At 41.4% G+C, this 26,342-nt stretch overlaps 2 protein-coding genes across 2 annotated transcripts; one reads left to right on the top strand and one right to left on the bottom strand.

Annotated features, from left to right (window-relative positions):
• Positions 1 to 615: 615 nt before the first annotated feature.
• LOC139384221 (prospero homeobox protein 1-like) lies at positions 616 to 17,716 on the bottom strand. The gene is made up of 5 exons (XM_071128951.1): positions 16,673 to 17,716; positions 10,810 to 12,467; positions 9,013 to 9,120; positions 7,324 to 7,518; positions 616 to 1,512 (listed from the first exon to the last, which is right to left on the bottom strand). Exons 2-5 carry the CDS (start codon positions 12,370 to 12,372, stop codon positions 1,345 to 1,347), a joined length of 2,034 nt encoding a protein of 677 aa, XP_070985052.1. The 5' UTR covers positions 12,373 to 12,467; positions 16,673 to 17,716; the 3' UTR covers positions 616 to 1,344.
• LOC139384223 (dihydrolipoyllysine-residue succinyltransferase component of 2-oxoglutarate dehydrogenase complex, mitochondrial-like) lies at positions 16,777 to 26,341 on the top strand. The gene is made up of 15 exons (XM_071128952.1): positions 16,777 to 16,908; positions 18,013 to 18,046; positions 19,558 to 19,597; positions 19,713 to 19,774; positions 19,896 to 19,970; positions 20,080 to 20,135; positions 20,290 to 20,398; positions 20,578 to 20,748; positions 20,937 to 21,022; positions 21,196 to 21,293; positions 22,308 to 22,438; positions 22,952 to 23,025; positions 23,680 to 23,763; positions 23,839 to 24,006; positions 25,221 to 26,341. Exons 1-15 carry the CDS (start codon positions 16,846 to 16,848, stop codon positions 25,353 to 25,355), a joined length of 1,386 nt encoding a protein of 461 aa, XP_070985053.1. The 5' UTR covers positions 16,777 to 16,845; the 3' UTR covers positions 25,356 to 26,341.
• Position 26,342: the final 1 nt, after the last annotated feature.

The raw sequence follows: 26,342 nt of genomic DNA, 5'->3' as shown, positions 1-26,342 counted from the left end.
CGCCATTCATAGTTGTGGTGTCACCGTGTGTGTATATCTGTGGGTCAGCGTGTGTGTATATCTGTGGGTCAGCGTGTGTGTATATCTGTGGGTCAGCGTGTGTGTATATCTGTGGGTCAGCGTGTGTGTGTGTCTTTGTGAAGTGATTAACACGCTTTGAGCAAGCCGGTGCCTGGAAGAAAAAGTCAACGGTTTTGAGGAATTTTGCTTTGGTGGCACAACTCTGATATGAGGTCACATTGGGCATTACTCATTAGGAGGGAATGCATTGTGTCTGTTTTTAAGACAAGGCAGTTGTTCGCATCCACGCTGCCCACACAATTAGTGCAATGTGAGCAACGTAGTCTGTGGGACTTTAAACAGATGTCTTTATGGCATGGATTAGTGGCACCTCAGCGGCTAGGAATTGAGGCAGAATACTTTCAATGTGGTGTTACAAACAATAGCAGTAAAAATATGAACAAAATGTACTAAATGTTTGGTGATGTCTGAAATGAATTGTGAAATAATTCCATAAAATAAAAATGATTATTTCCATCTATTTATATTTAAGTAATTTCATTAGACAACCTCATCCAGAGTGACTTACAATCAGTGATATAACAGACGTCTCAAGATGAAGTAAGTGCATCTTTATTCTATCAGCAGAACTATCAAATAACCACTCAGAAAATGGTGTCTCTGAAATTGAGTTGACAATAGGCAGTAGACTATAGAAATAGGCACAAAACATCTAAACATAACTTTGTACTTTTTTGTACATACAATTTTTTCTCAAACAATTGGTTCTTTGTGGTCACTTGCAATATTTACATGCTATTAGGTTAATACATTTAGCGTATTCACATTTACATATAACACTTGCTACAAAATCATCCAAAACCGCATGTCCATTAGGAACCATAAGTCAAATATGTATAGAAAGTACCATTTTGTTCACATTTGTAAGTCTATCAGACCTAGCAAGTGGACCACAGTACTAAACCACTGCCCTTAAATATCACTACATCTACAAACATGCAACTACATCTTGTCTTAATTGAATCCTTATGGAGATACACAGAAACACTACGATCTGCTGTCAGCTAAGTTTTTTTTTTAACTCCTAGGAGAGAGCTGGAGCAGTGCTATAAAGCTCACTGAGACTGTAAAAAGCTGTAAGTGCAGTAAGTAGGCTCCTATACTGCAGTGTATAATATGTCATTTACAACATAATCCATTTGTTCCTTGATTCTCTCACTAAAATCCAATTTATTGGCAAGATGTGTTAAAATTAGCACTTATTGTCATTGTATGACTGGAAAATGTCCTTCCTTCATCGAGCATGGCTATTGTTTGCTCTGTCTATAGGCAGGTGGATGACTTGAACTCATCTGGTACATCACTGTCCAGTTTACAGATGACCTTGTAGATTGCCTTCTTCCAAGAGGGGTCAGAATCTTTGGCAGTTGAAATGGCGTTGAAAAACTCTTGGAGAGTAATTTCAGCAACCTCAAGGAATCTCTCAGGAACCTGTTGGTAGAGGGATCAAACACGATGGTGTGCTTAAAGCCAAGTCTCAATGAATTACCTGCACTGAAACCAAGCAAAATCTAAACCAACAGCTTCTTTGATGTGAGTGACAAACCCCCAGAGTGGATGTGAAGTGTGTTGTCTCATTGTTTACATAACTCTTTTGTACAATGCTCTGAATCAACACTGTGGAACCTGGACCTACAAGCAGGGCCAGATTAAAACAAGGGCTTACCGGGAGTGAAGCCCCTGGGCCCAGGCTAATCAATAATAATAATAATAATAATAACAATAATACAGTGTACACAGTACCAGTCAAAAGTTTGGACACACCTACTCATTCCAGGATTTGTCTTTATTTTTTAATATTTTCTCAATTGTAGAATAATAGTAAAGACATCAAAACTATGAAATAACACATATGGAACCATGTACTAACCAAAAAAGTATTAAACAAATCAAAATATATTTTATATTTCAGATTCTTCAAAGTAGCTTCCCTTTGCCTTGATGGTACCTTTGCACACTCTTGGCATGCTCTCAACCAGCTTCATGAGGTAGTCACCTGGAATGCATTTCAATTAACAGGTGTGCCTTGTTAAAAGTTACTTTTAACTTTTAGGAGGTGTGATGGTGTGGGGGTGCTTTACTGGTGATACTGTCAGTGATTTATTTAGAATTCAAGGAACATCTAACCAGCATGGCTACCACAGCATTCTGCAGCGATATACCATCCCACCTGGTTTGCACTTAGTGGGACTATCATTTGTTTTTCAACGGGACAATGACTCAAAACACACTTCCAGGCTGTGACTACATGGAACTCTATTCCACATCAAGTAACTCATGCAAGCAGTAAAAATAGATACAAAAAAACAGATAAAAAACACCTTATGGAACAACATAAACATAGGCGCAGACACGATAACATGCGCACTATACACACACTTTTGTACTGTATATATGTGGTAGTGATGGAGTAGGGGCCTGAGGGCACACAGTTTGAATGAATGTAATGTAATGTAATGTTTTTAAAATTGTATTAATTGCCTTAATTTTGCTGGACTCCAGGAAGAAGGTCCACACTCCACCATTTTGTATTTCTTATGGGGATCCGTAATAAATACAAATACAAAAATGGAGTGCTGCATCAAATGATCTGGCCTTCACAATCACCCGACCTCAACCCAATAGAGATGGTTTGGGATGAGTTGGACCGCAGAGTGAAGGAAAAGAAGCCAAGATCGTTGTAAAAGCATTCCTCATGAAGCTGGTTGAGAAAATGCCAAGAGTGTGCAAAGCTGTCATCAAGGCAAAGGGTTTGAAGAATCTAAAATGTACCATATATTTTGATTTGCCAAGGTAAGATTAAGCCAAGGTAAGTTGCTAGCTAGCATTAAACTTATCTTATAAAAAACAATCAATCATAATCACTAGTTAACACACATGGTTGATGATATTACTTTGATATTATCTAGCGTGTCCTGCGTTGCATATAATCTGACTGAGCATACAAGCATACAAGTATCTAACTATCTGACTGAGCGGTGGTAGGCAGAAGCAGGCGTGTAAACATTCATTCAAACAGCACTTTCGTGCGTTTTGCCAGCAGCTCTTCGTTGTGCGTCAAGCATTGTGCTGTTTATGACTTCAAGCCTATCAACTACCGAGATGAGGCTGGTATAACAAAAGTGAAATGGCTGGCTAGTTAGCGCGCACTAATAGCGTTTCAAACTTCACTCGCTCTGAGCCTTCTAGTAGTTGTTCCCCTTGCTCTGCATGGGTAACGCTGCTTCGATGGTGGCTGTTGTCGTTGTATTGCTGGTTCGAGCCCAGGGAGGAGCGAGGAGAGGGACGGAAGCTATACTGTTACACTGGCAATACTAAAGTGCCTATAAGAACATCCAATAGTCAAAGGTTAATTAATGAAATACAAATGGTATAGCAGGAAAGAGTCCTATAATTCCAATAATAACTACAACCTAAAACCTCTTACCTGGGAATATTGAAGACTCATGTTAAAAGGAACCACCATCTTTCATATGTTCTCATGTTCTGAGCAAGGAACTTAAACGTTGGCTTTCTTACATGGCACATATTGCACTTTTACTTTCTTCTCCAACACTTTGTTTTTGCATTATTTAAACCAAATTGAACATGTTTCATTATTTACTTGAGGCTAAATTGATTTTATTGATGTATTATATTAAGTTAAAATAAGTGTTCATTCAATATTGTTTTAATTGCCATTATTACAAAAAATAAAAAATAAAATCGGCCGATTAATCGGTATCGGTATCGGCGTTGAATAATCATAATCGGTGGACCTCTACTTCTGACCCACTGGAATTGTGATACAGTGAACTATAAGTGAAATAATGTGTCTGTAAACAATTGTTGGAAAAATGTCCTAACTGACTTGCCAAAACTATAGTTTGTTAACAAGAAATTTGTGGAGTGGTTGAAAAACGAGTTTTAATGACTCCAACCTAAGTGTATGTAAACTTCCGACTTCAATTGTAGGTTTGTCCAAACTTTTGACTGGTACTGTATATACTATATATTATATATGTGGTATATATATATATATATATTTTTTTTTTAATGCAACCATCAACCACAGGAATAACCCGTTCTCAATGAGTGTAGACAGCCTTATCACAGGAACATACAGGTATCTGCCAATATAAAGGAAACACCAACATAGAGTGTCTGAAAAGGATGTTGGGCCATCACGAGCTGCCAGAACAGCTTCAGTGCACCTTGGCATAGACTTCACAAGTGGACCTAAACCATGCCAGGAAAGTATTCAGACCCCTACCCCTTTTCCACATTTTGTTAAGTTACAGCCTTATTCTAAAGTGGATTAAATAAATAAATAAATACTCACAATACTCCATAATGTCAAAGTGAAAATAGTTTTGTAGACATTTTTGCGAATTTATTAAATATAAAAAACAGAAATACCTTATTTACATAAGTTTTCAGACCCGTTGCTATGAGAATCAAAAATTGAGATCTGGTGCATCCTTTTTCCATTGATCAGCCTTGAAATGTTTCTACAACTTGATTAGAGTCCACCTGTGGTAAATTAAATTCCCTGGACATGATTTGGAAAGGCACACACCTGCCTATATTAGGTCCCACAGTTGACAGTGCATGTCTGAGCAAAAATCAAGCCATGAGGTTGAAGGAATTGTTCATAGAGCTCCGAGACAGGATTGTGTCATTTCTGATACATTGAAAGTCCCCAAGAACACAGTGGCCTCCATCATTCTTAAATGGAAGAAGTTTGGAACCACCAAGACTCTTCCTAGAGCTGTCCGCCTGGCCAAACTGAGCAATCGGGGGAGAAAGGCCTTGGTCAGGGAGGTGACCAAGAACCCGATGGTCACTCTGACAGAGCTCCAGAGATCCTCTGTGGAGATGGGAGAACCTTCCAGAAGGACAACCATCTCCGCAGCACTCCACCAGTCAGTTCTTTATGGTAGAGTGGCCAGACAGAAACCACTACTCAGTAAATGGCACATGACAGCCCGCTTGGAGTTTGCCAAAAGGCACCTAAAGGACTCTTAGACCATGAGAAACAAGAATCTCTGGTCTGATGAAACCAAGATTGAACTCTTTGGCCTGAATGCCAAGCGTCACGTCTGGAGGAAACTTGGCACCATCCCTACAGTGAAGCATGGTGGTGGCAGCATCATGCTGTGGGGATGTTTTTCAGCTGCAGGGACTGGGAGACTAATCAGGATTGTGGGAACAATGAACTGAGCAAAGTACAGAGAGAACCTTGATGAGAACCTGCTCCAGAGCGGGTTGGGGCGAAGGTTCACCTTCCAACAGGACAACGGCCCTAAGCACCCATCCAAGACAATGCAGGTGGCTTCGGGACAAGTTCCTGAATGTCCTTGAGTCTCCCAACCAGAACTCGGACTTGAACCAGATCGAACATCTCTGGAGAGACCTGAAAATAGCTGTGTAGCGACACTCCCCATCCAATATGACAGGGCTTGAGAGGATCGGCAGAGAAGAATGAGAGAAACTCCCCAAATACAGTTGTGTCAAGCTGGTAGCGTCATACCCAAGAAGACTCGAGGCTGTCATCGCTGCCAAAGGTGCTTCAACAAAGTACTGATTAAAGGGCCTGTATACTTATGTAAATGTGATATTTAAGATTTTTAATAATTGTTTTTACTTTGTCATTATTGGGTATAGTGTGTAGATTGATGAGGGAAATAAACCATTTAATACATTTTAGAATAAGGCTGTAATGTAACAAAATGTGGGGAAAAATCAAGGGGTCTGACTAATTTCAGAATGCACTGTATACTTTATATGCCTCATTGACTTAAGTGTTTCCTTTATTTTGGCAGTTACCAGTATGTCTACAGTTTGGGCAGCATGCGCTAAATATACAGCTTGTTGCATTGTGGCCATAGACATATAATCCATAGAAGGGTTTAGTAACTTCTTACCCTGGCAATTTGACTGTTAAACTCATGGGTACAGTAGCAATGGATACCAGTCCTGACTTGAATGGGAACTGCCATCTATGGATTATTGTTCTATGGTTGGTTGCGGCTTTCGGTTTGCCTTGCAGATTTCAAAATATAATCGCGGGTAAAACGTACAGTTTGGAAAGCAAAGTTTGGGGTGCCTATAAAAAAAACAAAGCCCCGGGGCCTATGATTTCATTTTTAACACCCTTACTCACTTCAAAACAGACAGCTCCTTCACACTTTGTTCTCTATGCTCATAAAACAAATGCAATGTCAGAATCATTAGCTGTCTGTAGTGGGATTCTCCTTTGACTTTGTAGCCTTGTTGCCTTGAATTTAGCTGTTCGGAAAGAGAGAAAGCACCAAGCCTTCCCAGGAATTTCACCCTGTTCTCAACACAGATCAACACAGATCAGGCTTGGATGCTGGGACAAGAATCTATTCGGTGCCATTATTTCCCATAGACCCGCTAACAGTCCAGTTGTTGGCATAACTTTTTTTTTTCTCATCTCCCGACACAAAGCATCCCTGGGAAAGGAATGTCTTAGTCCCAAGGTAAAGAAAACGGTCTTGGTTCTTTCCCACCAATCAGCCTTCTCCCTCGGAATTCACAGCATCTTTCTCAGCATTCCGCATCAGTAGCAATCTGAGCCTCGCTCAGGCGTACTGGTCCTCTAATCCAGAGTTGTTTTAGTGGGATTCTGCAGCTTCCTCTTCCCACAGTTTGATAAAGCATTGCTCTAGAGTTTAGATAATGGCTGCAAAGGCTGTGCAGCCACAGGTGCAGTGACACATGGGTCAGGGCAAGGACACAGTCATACGTGACCACAACTAGGAGATAGCTGACCAGACCAGAACCACAGAGGTAGGAGATTCCTGACCAGACCAGATCAGGAACAGGTTACTAGGAGGATAATTATCTGATATGCTAATGAAGGTGTATTACCCTAATACTACATCAATGTGTAATTTATCACATTCATGCCTAAACAACTTCATTGTTTTCCTCACTTTATGACTCATTTTAGTTTCAGGGCAAAAAGCACAGCATTGGCTGCATCTACTGAGGAGTGCTGATGAAAGCAGAATGAACACACTGTTCCCATACATAAAGATAATTCAGTGAGCATTGACCATATTTTCTTTGAATACGTGCTGCAATTTACTTTGGAAAGGGAGGATGTTAATCTAATATGTAATAATCTAAAATCATGGAAAAACCTTGACGAGTTTACATACAGTATATAGTTACATTGGATACCAGGGGAGGAACTGACCATACATATGGTAAGATAAACACATTTTGACTTACCTGGAAATCATTGGCTTTGTTGTAGTGCATGTTGAGGGCTCTGAACAGCTCAGAGTCTCTGCTGATGGACATGTCTTTCACATCCGTGACCCCGTCCACTATGGCCTGGCGGGCAAACTTCTCCATCTGGATGTAGTAAAACTCCCGGAAGTTACTGAACCACTTGATGAGCTGAGAGGTGATGCAGCGATTGAACTAGAGACACAAGGGGACAACAAGTTGAGAAAAATTTACTGGCATCGTTTACTCAGATTACATGTCTTTATCGACCAAATAATCAAGTTGATGCAAGATGATCGAGAACCTACTCTATGTCAAAACCGTGTCTTTTCTCTTTTTCATATCGATTTACAAATCTGAGCTGGAATATAAATGTGTTGTTTTGGGTAAAACCTTCCACAAGTGAATAAAGATCTATATTTAGTATGTACATAGTCGACAATCACCCAACTTCAACCCAATGGAGATGGTTTGGGATGAGTTGGACGGCAGAGTGAAGGAAACGCAGCCAACAAGTGCTCAGCATATGTGGGAACTCCTTCAAGACTGTTGGAAAAGCATTCCTCATGAAGCTGGTTGAGAGAATGCCAAGATTGTGCAAAGCTGTCATCAAGGCAAAGGGTGGCTACTTTGAGAATCTAAAATATATTTTTGGGTTACTACGTGATTTCATGTGTTATTTCATTGTTTTGATGCCTTCACTGTCTTCACTCTACAACGTAGAGAATAGTACAGATAAAGTAAAACCCTTGAATGAGTAGGTGTGTCCACAGTTTTGACTGGTACTGTATGTAAGCAATATGGATTGTGTTGGTCTGTCATTTTATTCAACGTTAATTGCTCTGATCTTTTCCCACCAACTTACTGAATAAAAAAACATCTGTCAAAGCCGTGTGTTTCTAAACTCAGTCTTGACATTAGCCTGGTTATTCTATCTCTTCATCCAGAAAGAAAGAAAAAAATGCCCAAGGGCTGGGCAGGCATCAAAGACGTTTATTTTCTCTGCTGCTATCGGACGGTGAGAAAGCCACAGTGCAGCGCAAGGACAGAAGGAAGCTTCCCTCTCAGTGACTCTGCCTGATAGGATGGAATCGGACACCAGGATTAGAACTGTCTTTTGTTCAGTGCCACTTCCCACCACAGGGTCGTGGGCAAGGAGGAGATGCAGTAGGCTGCTGGCTGCAGGCCTCCCTTCTGACCCTAGGGTCAGATAGAGTAGTGTGGAGGCCAGGCCTGGGCCCCAGACACAGACTGGCCCTAGCAGGACATGTCCCGGCCACGGTGGAAGGAGAGGGGACAGGAGAGGAAACACACAGGGCACACAGAAATACAGGATGCTGTGGTTAGGCCCAGTGCTCGCCTCACAGCCTGCCTGCATGCATGTCTAAAACCTGCCCTGTATTGACGCAGAACGACAGTGGCTTTATTACAGTCTTTTGTCAGTCCATTTGCTGACTAGAGTGGCTTTTTAAAGAAAGAATGCCCCTCTATCTCCCTGGTCTATGCCCCAGGACATGCTACTGGCTTAACAGCTTTGTTTTTCTAAACCGTGTGTTCTTTTGTTTCCTTCCTCCGACCATTCTGTCCCAAAAATACATCAACAAGTATTCTGCAGGCAAATATGGTGAACATAGAACAAGCCCATTAACATTAAATAACCTAATGTTAATTAATATTGTGTTAGATTACCTTGACATCTGGAAAGAATGTTTTCAGCACATTGGAGCTGGGATAACGGGTGTAGAAGAACATCAGCTTAGCTTTCTTCAGATGGTTGGGGGTTAGGCCTTCCTGAATGTGTCAATGTGTTAAGGCCACAAGTTCTGTCAGTCGATCACAATTAAATACAGTTCACATACACTGTACAAAGTGTTAATAGATTAGAATACTGAATTGCCTCTGTCTCCAATTAAAATGAATGACACTAAATAACAGCTCTGTGGTAACCAGGAAGTCAATAATGACCCTACAACATTATAAACTAGATTTGGGATTTCAATTAGTCACTGCGGCTCTTTCACCTAATGCCTAGCGGTGGTGATGGTGATTGTTTGGAAAATGCTTTGAATAGTAACTAGTTACTTGGTCATTTGAAGACATCTTCCAGCTAGAAACGATGATTGAAGTATGATTTTTTTAGTATTAATCTGCTTCATCATGTTACAGATAAAATCATACCTCAAGCAAAGTTTCTATTCAACTAGATCTTCAGAGGTCTTTCTTTCTGTAGCCCACGGCCACGCCTTAGGTAATACTTCCTTATCAGCAGGTCACAGCACACTATACATTTATTAGGGAATACAACCTTTGAAATAAGGAATTTGGAATGAAAGATTGATGAGAAATTGTTCAAAGAGAACCACAGCTCTTTGTACAGTAAAGATAAAGCATATCCTCAGAGAGCCTAATACAATTCTTCTCCAAATCCTTACAACTAAGGACAATGACCACTTCTGACCACGGGCACAATCTTCACGTCACTTAGAGTTGTTCAGTAGAGGTGAAAAAGAAATATGGCACAGGAGTTGGCTTACAACAGTTTACCTGTGATGTGCTGTTAACGTATCCAGTGATCAAACAATGCTTAACAACAGCAGCAGGGGACTATTAGACTGTTTCTATCATAATGATTATGGGAAATAATTATTAATGTTTCGTTTGACAATGTGATTATATTAATTTATGATTAAAGTGATCATAATCATGATAAAATGCAGAGTGGTGTCATTGAATATACTCTCACTGGATTATATTTATTGTTGGAATGTTTTTTTGTGTGTATAAACACATCTTTTGATGGCTGTGTATGTATCCAATATATACTCAAGAAGACAAGTGTTCTGGTAGGGAGGCACTTCTGCTTTCCACAGGCACTCAGCTCTGACCTTTCAGATGCACTCCTATCACACTGATGATAGAGAAATATATTCTGCACCTTTTCAAGTCTGAAAAAACACTGTTTCCTGGACAGAAACAGAAGCTTTCTCTGCCTTTGAAAATTGGCTTTTGTTCCTGACAATTCTTATCAAAGCCTTGTATTCCTTTTTATTTGTCTTTTTCTAGACTTAAAGTCATTACTCTGCTCAGATTAAAGAAGATGCTATAATTTTATTTTGGGTTAGCGAGATCAAAGAAAAAATGATCCTTGAAGTCTGTATTAATGGAACTGCGCATGCTGCATTGAACCTCAGCGAATCATTGTTCAACTGGGAAGGCAAAACAGAGGGAGTTTGTATAGTGGATTTTATAATGAATGTAGATAATATCAGATAACTCAATATTAGTAAACACATATAGGATTATTAATACAGTGTACATAATGCTCTATGTCATTATGTTTTTTTTATATTCTATGAAACATTTAATGCATACATCCATAGACTATATACTTGTAAATGCAATTCTACATTACTACATCTATATGCTGACAAATGTTAGATGGAACACTACCACACTATGAGATTTTTTAGGCCAGTAAAAGGATATATTCAGAGACATGTAGGAGTTTCTCTCTGCCATGCTCTGCATGTCCCCACACTCCATCTTGACGTGAGGGAGACACAGACTGTCCACGGTCACTGGTCCTAGGCCTGATGTGCGAGGGTGGTGGGTCAGGTGGCTGGATGTCACTTTGGACCTCATGGCGATAGCATCCCAGGGCAGCTCCACAGAGTCTGGGGAGGTTCTGTCCATGGATGGGGTCACGCATGGAAGACCTCCGAAATTAGTGTGGGGCCCGTATTTGAGGAGGTGTTCCAGGATTTGACTGTCATGGAGAGGTGTGCTGTAGTTAAACTGGAATGGAGAATGGTGTAAGGGGTAAGGCCTCTTCACCGTCGGGGTAACTGAGCTAAGCTGGCTTAGGAGCGGCTTACGGACCACAAGAGACAGAGCCTCAGTCTGATCCTCAGGGCTGCAAGGCTCAGTGCTCTCGTAGTACTCTAGAGCCTGGGGTTTGACTGGCTCCTCAGTGTGTGATTGCTCCTGGTTACAGGCTACCTGGCCCTTCCTCTCAACTCCCAAGTCGATGTTCTCCGGGGTGTGACACATGCGCTGATAGGATGACTGGTTGAGCCCCGTGGAGGAGAGTTTCTTGAACACCATATCTACACTCTCACTCACCGCTTTGGAGAGCTCATGCTTCAGAGTCTCCTGTAGGTTCTTGCCTTCCGTTTGATGTGTCAGATAACTTCCGTCTTTCTTCACTCTGTCCTTACAGTCCCCTTTAGCTCCGTCATGCTTCCTCTCTAACTCTTCATCCATGTTTTTACGGAACCCAGACTCGTTGCTTGGTGTGGTGTCATCATGTTTTGCGGTGCTGGCTGTGCCTGTGCCATCTCTGTCCTCACGCTCAGTGTCTTCCTGGTTATAAACCTGCAAGAACTTCTCCTGGAGCTGTCTCAGGAGCCTCTGCATGCTCTGGAGCTGCTCCTTGAGCTTGTTGCACTCTTCATCCTTACTGCTGCTGCCACTGCTGCTACTGCTGCCTCTGTTAGCCAGAGCAGCAGCATTGAGACTGTGCTCCTGATGCTGGGGGAGCCTCTGTTTACGTTTGTTCTCCCTGTAGGCCTCTCTAGCCTCCCTGGTGTCTGACACGGCCCTCTCACTGTCCCCATGGAGCCTGCTGTTGGGAGACCCCGCCATGCCTCGGATTATGTTCTCCACACGGGCACGCTTGGCCTGGAGGTGATCACTCAGCGGCCTGTCCCCCTCAGGGCTGGCTCCGTTTGAGAGGTGACTGCCTGGGGATGCAAATTCCGCCGTGCTGTCCTTGGAGGAGACACTGCTCTGGTCCTCCTGACTGGAGTCAGCCATGGTGGAGCTGGACACAGCAGAGGTCGGTAGGTAGAAGTGGCTTTCGTCCAGAGCCCTCTTGTTTTGGACGGTTTTGCGCAGGAGGTGGGAAATGATGGATCCATTGGAGTATGAGGTTAGAGGCTCATCGTACATGTTTCTGCGGAAGCAGGGGATCATGAGCTCAGCCTTGTCATCCTCCACACCGCCGTCACTGGGGTTGTGCATGTTCTGGTCAGGAAGGCTTAGGTTCATGCCCACTGTGAACCTTTTTATTGCTGTGTCGGGACACCTTAGAGTGAGTCACAATGAGATGAATGGACCACAGACTGCTCTGGAAATGCAGGTATCTGAAAAGCAAAGGATAAAACCTGAATACACCATAAATATCTTATTCAGTACAGCATCTATAGCATGGGGTATATCTGTGAACAGTATGCAACACTTAACAATATTTGGGGTTCAAATTATTATGTTTTGGGGAAAGTAGAAAGCACGAGTACAAGTTAAACAGAACATAGAGCTGAGGGCTTGCACCAGAACACTTCGGTTACTAAATGTTAGTCGACAGTGCTCACTCATTTCTCTATTACATGCCACTTCAATTATGTTCAACAGAGTTGATTGAATGTATATAATCATGGTGGGAAACAATAATCTGCTTCTTCCATTATGCTTATGACATCTTAAAGTGGCGATGCACAGAAATAAACTGCTACTCAAAAGAATTGAAAATATAACGCAATAGCCTCACATGTGATCCTGCCATTTCATATTTAGAACTTGACATTTAATCTGTGATCTTGTAATCACTACCTCGGTTAACAAACTTGTTACTACATATTCATAGCATGGAATGTCAAAGGCCACTCGTTATTAGATCATTATTTGGAGATCCTCAGATGTATAAGAGAAATCTCTAAGAACTCAAGGCACAGGGGAGTGCACAGTTGTGTCTCCCTTTCATCTTGGGTTGGACATAGTCAATATGAATGATAAAAAAGAATAACAGTTTTACTCATGAAAGGTATTATTTAATCAGAATATGAAAGGCAAGAAAATATTCTGAAAAAACACACAAAGGATCAATCTACAGTACCAGTCAAAAGTTGACACACCTACTCATTCGAGGGTTTTTCATAATTTGTACTATTTTCTACATTGTCGAATAATCGTGAAGACATCAACACTATGAAATAACACATATGGAATCATGAAGTAACCAAAAAAGTATTAAACAAATATATTTGAGATTTGAGATTCTTCAAAGTAGCCACCCATTGCCTTGATGACAGCATTGCACACTCTTGGCATTCTCTCAACCAGCTTCATGAGGTAGTCACCTGGAATGCATTTCAATTAACAGGAGAGCCTTGTTAAAAGTTAATTTGTGGAATTTCTTTCCTTCTGAACGCGTTTGAGCCAATCAGTTGTGTTGTAACAAGGTAGGGGTGGTATACAGAAGATAGCATTATTTGGTAAAAGACCAAGTCCATATTATGGCAATAACAGCTCAAATAAGCAAAGAGAAACGACAGTCCATCATTACTTCAAGACGTGAAGGTCAGTCAATCCGGAAAATGTCAGTAAATTCAAGAACTTTGAAAGTTTCTTCAAGTGCAGTCGCAAAAACCATCAAGCGCTATGATGAAACTGGCTCTCACGAGGACCGCCACAGGAAAGGAAGACCCAGAGTTACCTCTGCTGCAGAGGATAAGTTCATTGGAGTTAACTGCACCTCAGATTGCAGCCCGAATAAATGTTTCACAGAGTTCAAGTAACAGACACATCTCAACATCAACTGTTCAGAGGAGACTGCGGGAATCAGGCCTTCATGGTCAAATTGCTGCAAACAAACCATTACTAAAGGACACCAATAAGAAGAAGAGACTTGCTTGGGCCAAAAAACATGAGCAATGGACATTAGACTGGTGGAAATCTGTCCTTAGGACAAAGATTGTGAGTTTTTTGATTCCAACCGCCGTGTCTTTGTGAGACACAGAGTAGGTGAACAGATGATCTCTGCATGTGTGGTTCCCACCGTAAAGCATGGAGGAGGAGGTGTGATGGTGTGGGGATGCTTTGCTGGTGACACTGTCTGTGATTTATTTAGAATTCAAGGCACACTTAACCAGCATGGCTACCACAGCATTCTGCAGCGATTCGCCATCCCATCTGGTTTGCGCTTAGTGGGGCTATTGTTTGTTTTTCAACAGGACAATGACCCAAAACACACCTCTAGGCTGTCTAAGGGCTATTAGATCTTAAAGGAGAGTGATGGAGTGCTGCATCAGATGACCTGGCCTCCACAATCACCCAACCTCAACCCAATTGAGATGGTTTGGGATGAGTTGGACCACAGAGTGAAGGAAACGCAGCCAACAAGTGCTCAGCATATGTGGAAACTCCTTCAAGAATGTTAGAAAAGCATTCCTCATGAAGCTGATGGAGAGAATGCCGAGAGTGTGCAAAGCTGTCATCAAGGCAAAGGGTGGTTACTTTGAAGAATTTAAAATATAACATATATTTTGATTTGTTTAACACTTTTTTGGTTACTACATGATTCCATATGTGTTATTTCATAATGTTGATGTCTTCACTATTATTCTACAATGTAGAAAATAGTAAAAATAAAGAAACCCTTGAATGAGTAGGTGTCTACAAACTTTTGACGGATACTGTATATTATTAAGGGGAAAATAAATCAATTAATGTTTTTATCTCTCATTTGCATTCAATTGTAGTTTCTTTGTAAATTGATTTATTCCAATGTGTGGATCATGTTATTGCATATTTCTTTAATCTCTGTAATAACAGCATGTTAAGATAGCTAGTAAAAATGTCTCCTGGTAAAAACATGCATTGATCAAATTTACCACAATCACTATTAATTACACATTACAAATGACAGACTTGCATTCTATAAAAACAACACACAATTAATGTATATTTCACCAAGCCCTCATGTGATAAATATTTAGCTTTACATAAGTGAGTAAATAGCCTTATAGCCAGTATGGACATTTTCTTTGCAATAACTTTTTTTGGAGGGAGAAACACAACAAAATAAAAATACAAATAATCTTATGACCACTATGACTACAGAAAGTTGGAAAAATAGACATCCTCAATAAATAAAGTGAAGTCATTCATATTCCACTTACAGCACGACTTTAATGTATAATTTACAACACATTGCACATTGTGTAGGCTACCTGGTGTATGGCAGTGACTGAAGAACTGGTAGTCTCTATACTTGATTTACAATTTGAGGATGGATTATTTTCTCTTTATTGGATGGAAACGCTTTCTGTCGTTTGTTGAATCATCCTTACAATTTTTTTAGTAAGGTTATCTAATAGGAGAGTATTTTTCTTTAGGCAATTAATGATTATCAAGTACATTTATTTGGATCAATCACAAACGTGGCATGATATTCTAACATAATAGTAAATGTAGCCTATAGCCTACGTCCATCTGCATGGAAATGACAGAACTATCCATAAAACTATAGTTAATCAATTATAGAGTTATTCATATATTTTTAAACAAGACGAACATAACAAAATGTTACAGTGCAGCTTGTAATCTGTAGTGAAAAGTAGTCTATAAGTGCTCATTGAGAGTTTTTCTATGTCAAATGTTTAATCAATAAGCCTAAAGTGTGCCTAAGATTTGCTTAAAAACACAAAACAAACGTGCCTTTATTTACTGAGTTAATGATATACACAAAAAAAACGTAAAGAATTCAACATAGCTGAAATCATAAGCAACCAATTCATTTGCATGTGGACAATGCTGACATCAACTAACAATAAGGTCAACAATCATAGCCTTTAGTTGTGAAACTAAGGATGTAGCTGCGAAATGTAGGCTTAGTTGTCATCCTGAGAATGTCCCAAAGTAAACGAGCACACAGAACGCGCACCTTACCTGTTGCGTGGAGTAGGGTCGAGTTGATACACTGGTTGATACACTGAAAATGAATGTGATGAGAGCTGGAGCTACTGTCAATGCATCAAAAAGAAACAGGGGCGTGGCCTCGGAGTTGACTCAACTCTGAGGCCAAGGATGATTTTTTAAATTTCATTTCAACGTTATTTAACTAGGCAAGTCAGTTAAGAACAAATGATTATTTACAATGACGGCCTTCCCCATCATTCAAAACAAATCCTCAATAGAACTAATTAGTTGAGCTCATATTAGTTGTTTAATAGATATCATTTTGTCATTTTCAACAAATCTATGTATTGGCATAATATGGCAATATTTCAGAGTGGTGAGTTTGAGGACAATTTGCAAGAAAACTGATTATGAAATGAGAAGAAACTGTATGCTACAATTTGTGTTGAACTGATAGGCACTCACTTTATTGAGTGTCGACTAGATATCACATTATCAGTGATTTAATGGCCCTACCATTTTTTAAAGCTATAAACTGACATAAAATACAAAATAATAATCTTATTGTGTAATTATCCAATCCTATTTAGGAATAGATGAGGAAAAATCAAACATGCATTATGCAAATGTATTGTAAGTTATTTTCACTCACTGAGCCACTAGCTTTTCCACAGTGGATCCTTTTTTGGGACATCCCTTTGATCAATCCCCTCTTTAGTTGTGGCTCTTGGTTCCTCCCACACTGCTTCCGCCTTTAGCAGGTTTTGGCGTACTACAGGGGAGGAGATTCCCTCCCGCCGACAGGTTGCTGTCATTACAGACACCATGTTATCCTACTCCCGGTGTCTCACCCGGAACTTCGGTCGTTCTCTCTCGGTCTTTCGTCAGGTAGGCATTAGATAAATGGAAAACTTTCACGCGGAGCTTCATCATGCTGCTGCCAACGTTGAGGTCTAGGTTAGCGAGAGGTGTAGAAGCGCCGCCGGTTGAGCAGTAGGCCTTCACATTGCAAGCCAAGGACAGCATGACACCCGATTCCCCGGCAAGACATTGGTTCAACCCGGTTTTGAATTCTAAAGCAATATCTCCCATATCATTTGATTATAGCTAACATTTTATTTGGTTTCACGAAGTTGGCTAGTTAGCCAACCAGTGGTTTATTTATCTAACCTTACCAAGCTACGATATGTTGAGGTTATTTGAGAGCACACAGCTATTTTTTAGTGATGATAGACTGTTGTATTTTGCCTAGTTAGCTAGCTATATTTTGAACAAGCTATGTTCTTTTTTCATTCAGATTTGACATCATATTGACTGTCCAATCTTTGCATAACTGGATTAAACAAACCAGTCGAACTCTCAAATACACAGATGACAGTCCTCTATCAATCTATTTTCACTTGGTTATATATTTAGTCATAGTAGCTAGTTATCCCCTAGCAGTCTGTTTGTATAATAGTGTATGCCTACATTGTTTCCATGGTTTGAAGTCACGGATTGGTACAACACGCATGTATTAATGGCGCTTTCAAGACAACTGTGAACTCGGTGAAAACGAGGTCAAATCATCACGTCGGTGATGTTCAGGTCGCAGGTCTGAGTTCTCGAAAGATGCCCAAGTTTCCGACTTGGATGAACAATCAACTATTTTTCCAAGTCGGAGGTAGTTTTTCTCCTAGTTCCCAGTTGACTTGAACGCTAGGAAGTCGGAGAGTTCCGAGTTCCCCAGTTTTTTTTTCAACGTGGCAGTAGCCCTCCCCCACTACTGACCTTTGACTGGGGAGATACAGTATGTCAAAGTCTGTCTGTCAGACTGTTCATGTGAACATTGTAAACATGGTCCTTGGTAACAAACACCTGTTGTTGATTTTATGCATTTTCACTCCCTCGTTTTAGAAGGGGGGGATATAACATATGCATATGATATATATTTTGAGTTGTTTAATGATTACTTTATATTGATAGCTAACAGGTTACTGTTCTCTTTGACAGGGAATCAATGTGTCTGCACGGCGGGCTGTGCCAGGTGAGTGTTTTGAAACTGCATGTTAATTACAGTAGTTGAACCCAACTCTTTATACTGAACAAAAATATAAATGCAACATGTAAAGTGTTGGTCCCATGAGCTGAAATAAAATATACCAGAAATGTTCCATATGCACAAAAAGCTTATTTCTTTAGAATGTTGTGCACAAATTTGTTTACATCCCTGTCAGTTAGCATTTCTCCTTTTCCAAGATCCACCTTAAAGGTGTAGCATATCAAGAAGCTGAATAAACAGCATGATCATTACACAGGTGCACCTTGTGCTGGGGACAATAAAAGGCCACTCTAAAATGTGTAGTTTTGTCACAACACAATGCCACAGATGTCTCAAATTTTGAGGGAGAGTGCAATTGGCATGCTGACTACAGGAATGTCCAACAGAGCTGTTGTTAGATAATGTAATGTTAATTTCTTTACGTTCGGCGTTGTAAACTACTTCAGTGGGAAAATACTCACCTTCGATGGCCGCTGGAGAAGTGTGCTCTTCACGGATGAATACCAGTTTCAACCGTACAGGGCAGACGTATGACGTCGTGTGGGCGAGTGGTTTGCTGATTTCAAAGTTGTGGGGGTGAGGTTACGGTATGGGCAGGCATAAGCTACGGACAACGAACACAATTGTATTTTATCAATGTCAATTTGGATGCACAGAGATACGTGACGAGGTTTAGAGGCCCATTGTTGTGCCATTCATCCGCCGTCATCACCTCACCTGCCTGCACGGCCCCATGTCACAAGGATCTGTACAAAAATTCCTGGAAGCTGAACATTTCCCAGTTCCATGACCTGCATACTCACCAAACATGTCACCTATTGAGCATGTTTGGGATGCTCTGGGTCAATATGTACAACAGCGTGTTCCAGTTTCCGCCAATATCCAGCAACTTTGCACGGCCATTGAAGAGGAGTGGGACAACATTCCACAGGCCACAATCAACAGCTTGATCAACTCTATGCAATGGAGATGTGTCACAGTGCGTGAGGAAAATGGTGGTCACACCAGATATAGACTTGTTTTCTGATCCACCGCCCTACTTCTTTTTAAGGTATCTGTGACCAACTGATGCATATCTGTATCATCAGTCATGTGAAATCCATAGCCTAATGGATTTGACTTTCTTTCTTTAAATTAATTTGTGTTTTTTAATGTAAACTTTATTTAACTAGGCAAGTCCAGTTAAGAACAAATTCTTATTTACAATGATGGCCTACACCGGCCAAACCTGGACGATGCTGGGCAAATTGTGCACCGCCCTATGGGACTCCCAATCAGGGCCAGTTGTGATACAGCCTGGATTCGAACCAGGGTGTCTAGTTACACCTCTAGCACTGAGATGCAGTGCCTTAGACTGCCGCACCACTCGGGAGCCCTATATGAACTGTAGCTCAGTAAAATATTTGAAATTGTTGCATGTTGCCTATTTATATTTTTGTTCAGTGACTTTTGAGATTCTGCGCTAGAACTGAGTACCGCTGTCATCTGTCCTGCAGGATTGTCAGCTAGCTGTAGTGTCACTGTCAATAACCCTACGTAAGTATTATAGCTACACCATTGACCTGTCTTCTCATTGAAACATTGCTTTAGCTGTGTTTTAGCCTTGTATTATGCAGTTATACTTTCTGTATTGATTGTATTTTATTTGTAGGAAATGTGAAGCCAGGTCCAGCATCTTCCAAATCAGATACTTCAAGACGTCTGTAGCTTGCAGTATGTATTTTCCTGGACTCCCATCTGTTTATTTGACCCTTGTGATCTAAGCAGTAATGTGATTCTGTGTAACACTACAAGAGTTGTATTAAGTCGGTATTGTGTTGTCTCCGTCTTTTAGGGAATGAAGTCATCACAGTAAAGACACCTGCATTTGCAGAGTCTGTCACGGAGGGGGATGTGAGGTGGGAGAAAGGTACAGTAACTTATGTTTGTCTCTGATTCTTGTGCTCATTCAGATCTACCTGGTTGCAGCCAGGTAGATATTTCTGTTTGCCACGCTTAATGCAACTCTCTCTTTACAGCGGTTGGTGATTCTGTCAAAGAGGATGAGGTGGTTTGTGAAATTGAGACGGACAAGGTATTTAATGGTCGCTGAATCACCCTTTGAACTGCCATTTTCACAACAGCCTTTTATAGTAAACTAACAGTTAACTGTAGATGGTTAGAATAACAGACCCACGGAAAGTTTGATGTATCATGCATGGTCCTTGATGTTTTGTCTCGACCCACAGACATCTGTGCAGGTGCCGTCTCCTGCTGCTGGGGTGATTGAGGAGCTGCTGGTCCCTGATGGGGAGAAGGTCGAGGGAGGACAGGCTCTCTTCAAACTCCGGAAAGGAGGTCAGTACCACTGAGTTTACCATGTCTATGGTAGGACCACATAAAAAATCTTCTAAATTCAAGACGCATGGGAGATGTTGTGTTTACAGAGCTATTAGATTATACTTACAAATTATACTTACCTACAAAGTAAACACATTGCTATTGCCTAATGCATTCTTATACCTTTCTCTCCTCAGCTGTTGCTGCCCAAGCTGCAGAGGCCCCAGCAGCAGCAGTAGTAGCCGCTCCTCCACCCCCCCATGATGCAGCCACAACGCCCTCTCCTGCTCCCTCTGCAGTGGGCCCCATCCCTACCACTATGCCCCCAGTGCCACCCGTCCCAAGAGCTGCCATCTTTGCCACACCAGGTTAGTCTGTCAGCCACTCAATGAACTCAATGTCAAGTGAGAAGTATTTAACCTGTCCAGTGTTTACTGTTGATTATGGAAATAGGATAAATCACTTGGCCCTTGCCTGTTGACAGTGACACTTGGTAATGGCTAAGAAGAGGTGGCGTGGCACTAACAACTCCTGTTCACCTGTCTGTTCGGTACAGTTTCAGCCATCAAACCCACTGCTGCTCCTGCTGCCCCAGCCGCTGTCACAGATGGAGGGGGTAAACCAGTCAGGACAGAGCACAGGGTGAGGCATCATAATCAGGAATACTGCAGTAAAGGAACATTATTCTTAATATTCACAATGGTTCAGACCATAGTGTTGGTATACAAAAACAGTGTCTGATAGAATGCATAGCTGTTGTGATTTTTCTGTGAAAATTCTTTAAATATTTAGTTTTTCTTTTTTTTCTGTCTCAGGTGAAGATGAACCGTATGCGTCTGAGAATCGCCCAGAGACTGAAGGAAGCCCAGAACACCTGCGCTATGTTGACAACATTTAATGAGGTCGACATGAGGTAGGCAAAAACAGAATAGCTGTCCTACATAATCAAACCCTATCTCTAGTAACATAATTAGATAGGAAATGGGTCTTAAAGGAGCTGATTACTCATCCAGAACATTTTAAACATTACCACTACACTTTCAGTACAACAGATTCACTTATATAAATGTATACATTTATATTAGGGATTATATGTCCTGTCTAAAATAAAGGTGTCTAGATAAAGTAAAGTCAGAAGTAAAGAAATGCTATTCAAGCTGAGGCCATACAGATAATGATTAGAGATTGAAATCTGCTCAATGGGATACGCTTTTTAAAGCCAGATCTCCTCTTAAACGATGGAATGTAAATATTTGGTCCTAATATTGGTGAAAAAAAAGATAAGATTTCTTAAAACAGGGGCTTTATTCATTTACAAGGAAATGACCCCTGTACTAAAGATTACACTTTGAGGATTTATTTTCCTTTGCAAATGTGGGGTGTCAGCTTTCAGCTATTCAGGGGTTTCTCTGCATCCTATTTGAATTGGCATTGATGGTCTGGAAGAAGACTTCCAGGCCTGGCTCATCTATAGCCGAAGGAGCAGTCAGACCTGGAGACCAGAGCTTCTACTGGGGCCCACAGAGACCTGCGCTCTGAGTGGACGAGCTGCCCCAACCGATATGGGTTTTTATGACAGGCCAGTAAGATTTAGAGGGTTTTGGAAAGTGAAGATTTTTATCGCTTCTTCTCTCCTTTCTCAGTGCCTTGGGAGAAGCTAATGCCGTTAGCGAAGAAACTTTAGAGTTTAAACCAGGTTAGAGACAGGAAAACAAACAAATAGAGATACAAGAGGCCTTTTTCATCATACAGAGGAGAAATGAGCGATGGTGAAACATTAGCCCAGTGTCAATAGCACTCGATCACCATGACCTGGAGAAGCTGAACTTTTACTGAAAAAATTAGTATAGTTTTTTTAAAGTTTGGTTGAAAAGATTGAGTGTAATGCATGTTTGCGATCGATATGAGAGCCTAATTCTCTCCACAGCAACATCAGTGAGATGAGGAAGGCCTACAAAGACGCTTTCCTGAAGAAACACAACATCAAGCTGGGCTTCATGTCTGCATTTGTCAAGGCTTCAGCATATGCTCTGATGGAACAGCCTGCCGTCAACGGAGGTGGGCTCTTCTTTCTGAGAAGTTGCTTTACTTGTCATATCAGTCTGAATAAGGCAACACACATTTTGTATCCACTGGTATCAGGCGTATGTGGTTAAGTTGGTTAAGAACAGGAACGAGATTTACATAGACAACCGTGCTTAGTGTGTACTCCACCAATGCCTCTCTGGCCTATTTAAACGAGCCACAGTCAAGAAGTGGTTAATTTTCACTCGTAAAATTGTCTGTGGGCCACCTCCCCACAGACACAAAAACGCTGTATGCTTCAAGGAAGTGAATCATAGAAGCCAAAGCAGACTGTACTCTCAAATGGCCACCCGGCAAGTGATACCGGAGCGCCAGGTCTAGGTCCAATAGCCTCCTTAACAGCTTCAACCCCCCCCCCCCACCCCCCCTGTTTTTACACTGCTCCTACTCACTGTTTTATTATCTATGCATAGTCACTTTACCTCTAACTAAAGTTTATTAGTATTTAAAATGTTCAAATCCCTTTCATACCGTTTATATTTTTAGTCATTGACGACACCACCAAAGAGATTGTGTACAGGGACTACGTGGACATCAGTGTGGCTGTAGCAACACCAAAGGTAATGCCGATGGTTGGCTACTCACATTGAACACTTTTACAACAGGACTAATATACAGTACCAGTCAAAAGTTTGTACACACCTACTCATTCAATGGTTTTTCTTTATTTGTACTATTTTCTATATTGTGGAATTATAGTGACGACATCAAAACTATGAAATAACACATTTGGAATCATGTAGTAACCATAAGTGTTAAACAAATCAAAATATGGAATGCTGCATCAGATGACCTGACCTCCACAATCTCCCGACCTCAACCCAAATGAGATGGTTTGGGATGAGTTGGACCGCAGAGTGAAGGAAAAGCAGCCAACGCGTGCTCAGCATATGTGGGACCTCCTTCAATACTGTTGAAAAGCATTCCTCATGAAGGTGGTTGAGAGAATGCCAAGAGTGTGCAAAGCTGTCATCAAGGCTAAAGGTGGCTACATTGAATCTCAAATATAAAATCTATTATAATTTAACACTTATTTTTGTTTACTACATGATTCAAATGTGTTATTTCATAGTATTGATGTCGTCACTATAATTCCACAATGTAGAAAATAGTAAAAAATTATGAAAAACCCTTGAATGAGTAGGTGTGTCCAAACTTGACTGGTACTGTACATGAACCAAAACTCAGAATATCTAATGTGTCCTGTCTCCCAGGGCTTGGTGGTGCCTGTCATCCGTGGAGTGGAGGGAATGAACTTCGCTGACATTGAGAAGACCATCAACGAGCTGGGGGAGAAGGTAGGATAACATGGATTTCTCTGTACTTTATGTTTGGACTTTGTGCATTTTCTAAGTTGATGATGTTGATTGCAGGCTCGTAAGAATGAGCTGGCCGTGGAGGACATGGATGGAGGAACCTTCACCATCAGCAACGGTGGCGTGTTTGGATCCATGTTTGGCACGCCCATCATCAACCCTCCGCAGTCTGCCATCCTGGGAATGCATGGTATCTTCGAGAGGCCAGTGGCCATCGAGGGCAAGGTTGGCTCTGTTCTGTAGACTTTGATTTTACTCCATATATTGTAGATTCATATCTCAGGAGAACTCCTTATCATAAACTCAGCAAAAAAAGAAACATCCCTTTTTTAGGACCCTGTCTTTCAAAGAGGATAATTCGTAGAAATCCAGATAACTTCACAGATCTTCATTGTAAAGGGTTTTAACACTGTTTTCCATGCTTGTTCAATGAACCATAAACAATTAATGAACATGCACCTGTGGAACGGTCGTTAATAACAGCTTTCAGACGGTAGGCAATTAAGGTCACAGTTATGAAAACTTAGGACACTACAGACTCTGAAAAACACCAAAAGAAAGATGCCTAGGGTCCCTGCTCATCTGCGTGAACGTGCCTTAGGCATGCTGCAAGGAGGCATGAGGACTGCAGATGTGGCCAGGGCAATAAATTGCAATGTCTGTACTGTGAGACGCCTAAGACAGCGCTACAGGGAGACAGGATAGACAGCTGATCATCCTCACAGTGGCAGACCACGTGTAACAACACCTGCACAGGATCGGTACATCCGAACATCACACCTGCGGGACAGGTACAGGATGACAACAACAATAATCTCAACGCTGTGCGTTACAGGGAAGACATCCTCCCTCACGTGGTACCCTTCCTGCAGGCTCATCCTGACATGACCCTCCAGCATGACAATGCCACGCCATACTGCTCGTTCTATATGTGATTTCCTGCAAGGCAGGAATGTCAGTGTTCTGCCATAGCCAGGGAAGAGCCTGGATCTCAATCCCAGTGAGCATGTCTGGGACCTGCTGGATCGGAGGGTGAGGGCTAGCCCCCCCCCCCCACACCCCCCAGAGATGTCCGGGAACTTGCAGGTGCCTGGGTGGAAGAGTGGGGTAACATCTCACAGCAAGAACTGGCAAATCTGGTGCAGTCCATGAGGAGATGCACTGCCGTATTTAATGCAGCTGGTGGCCACACCAGATACTGACTGTTACTTTTGACCCCCCCCCCCCCCCCTTGTTCAGAGACACATTCCATTTCTGTTAGTCACATGTCTATGGAACTTGTTCCGTTTATGTCTGTTGAATCTTGTTATGTTCATACAAATATTTACACATGTTAAGTTTGCTGAAAATAAATGCAGTTGACCGTGAGAGGACTTTAGTTTATGTGGAATAGAGACAAGAAGCAGTTTGTCTCTGAAGCTCCTCTTCCTCTGCTGCAGGTGGAGATCCGCCCCATGATGTACGTGGCTCTGACGTACGACCATCGCCTCATCGACGGCAGAGAGGCGGTCACCTTCCTGCGTAAGATCAAGACTGTGGTAGAAGATCCCAGAGTGCTGCTACTGGACATGTGAGCCAGCCTCCCCAGTCAATGGCTAAACAAACCAACCTACCGCCCTTCACACGCAGCAGCTATACCTGCCTGATTAACCTAAACTGCAGACGTTTTGTGTTGGTTAACTAGGAAAAGGGATACTTGAATAGACCAAAAGGTGCATTGGACTTATTGCATGGGCTGAAATTGTGAAATAATTTATGCTAAATGTTGTGTGTCTGGGGCAGGGAGTAGGTGTTGTACATCTCAAAGCACCATTTGCTATTTTCTACCTACAATAATTATAATATAAATGGCAAAAAGTTGCATTAAGTATTTTTCATGTACTTTTTCTGAGAACAATTGTAGCCTATCAGAAGATGGACTGTGAAAACACTATATCCTAAGATGTTCATGGTACAGGTTATTGATGCTTTGTTACACTGATGAAATGTCATCTCATTCACGCACACTTAAATTCTGTTTATGCTGTGTAAAAAAACAAAACTATTTAAAGACAAGATTTCAAGGTTTAAAAACTATGCTTTTTGTTTTCTGTTTACACAGACACTTGCCTTTTTTACAGAATGCTCTCAATGACTGGCGATAAGAACAATTCAGAAACCAAGTGGCTGGTGTGTAGTGTAAAATAGATATTGCCAGGCCTTGGAAGCTTTAAGAAATGGAAACATTAAAGAGACTGAGAACACACCACATCACTTACAAGTCAGGAAGTGACTGTCTGAGCTGTGGTAGAAATAGTCATAGGCCAGGGTTAAACAAACTTGGTCCTGGGGCCCTACCTGGGTGCACATGTTTGGTTTCTGCCCTAGCACTACACAGTTGATTCAAATAACCAACTGATCAAGCTTTGATTATTTGAATCAGTTGTGTAGTGCTAGGCCAGAAACCAAAACGTGCACCCAGGTAGGGCCCCAGGACTGAGCTTGAGAAACCCTGATATAGGCTATGTACAGATGACCAGAAAAAAGGCTGACCATGAGTGTATTAAAGACTAACACAGCAC

This window comes from Oncorhynchus clarkii, chromosome 25 (assembly GCF_045791955.1).
Source record: "Oncorhynchus clarkii lewisi isolate Uvic-CL-2024 chromosome 25, UVic_Ocla_1.0, whole genome shotgun sequence".
In the NCBI taxonomy this organism is placed as follows: Eukaryota; Metazoa; Chordata; class Actinopteri; order Salmoniformes; family Salmonidae; genus Oncorhynchus; species Oncorhynchus clarkii.
The sequence above is the reverse complement of the archived record's forward strand: the minus strand, read 5'-3'. Positions and strand labels throughout refer to the sequence as shown.

What these genes read in the sequence shown, in the direction of transcription:
- LOC139384221 (XM_071128951.1), bottom strand. Translation starts at nt 12,372, where the DNA reads ATGAACCTAAGCCTTCCTGACCAGAACATGCACAACCCCAGTGACGGC. An exon ending in ACTCCTACATGTCTCTGAAT is followed by an intron (nt 9,121 to 10,809) that starts ATATCCTTTTAC and finishes ACACATTGACAC; the next exon opens with ATTCAGGAAGGCCTAACCCC. An exon ending in ACAAAGCCAATGATTTCCAG is followed by an intron (nt 1,513 to 7,323) that starts GTAAGTCAAAAT and finishes CTCTACCAACAG; the next exon opens with GTTCCTGAGAGATTCCTTGA.
- LOC139384223 (XM_071128952.1), top strand. Translation starts at nt 16,846, where the DNA reads ATGTTATCCTACTCCCGGTGTCTCACCCGGAACTTCGGTCGTTCTCTC. An exon ending in CAAGACGTCTGTAGCTTGCA is followed by an intron (nt 19,775 to 19,895) that starts GTATGTATTTTC and finishes TCCGTCTTTTAG; the next exon opens with GGAATGAAGTCATCACAGTA. An exon ending in TCAACGAGCTGGGGGAGAAG is followed by an intron (nt 23,764 to 23,838) that starts GTAGGATAACAT and finishes TGTTGATTGCAG; the next exon opens with GCTCGTAAGAATGAGCTGGC.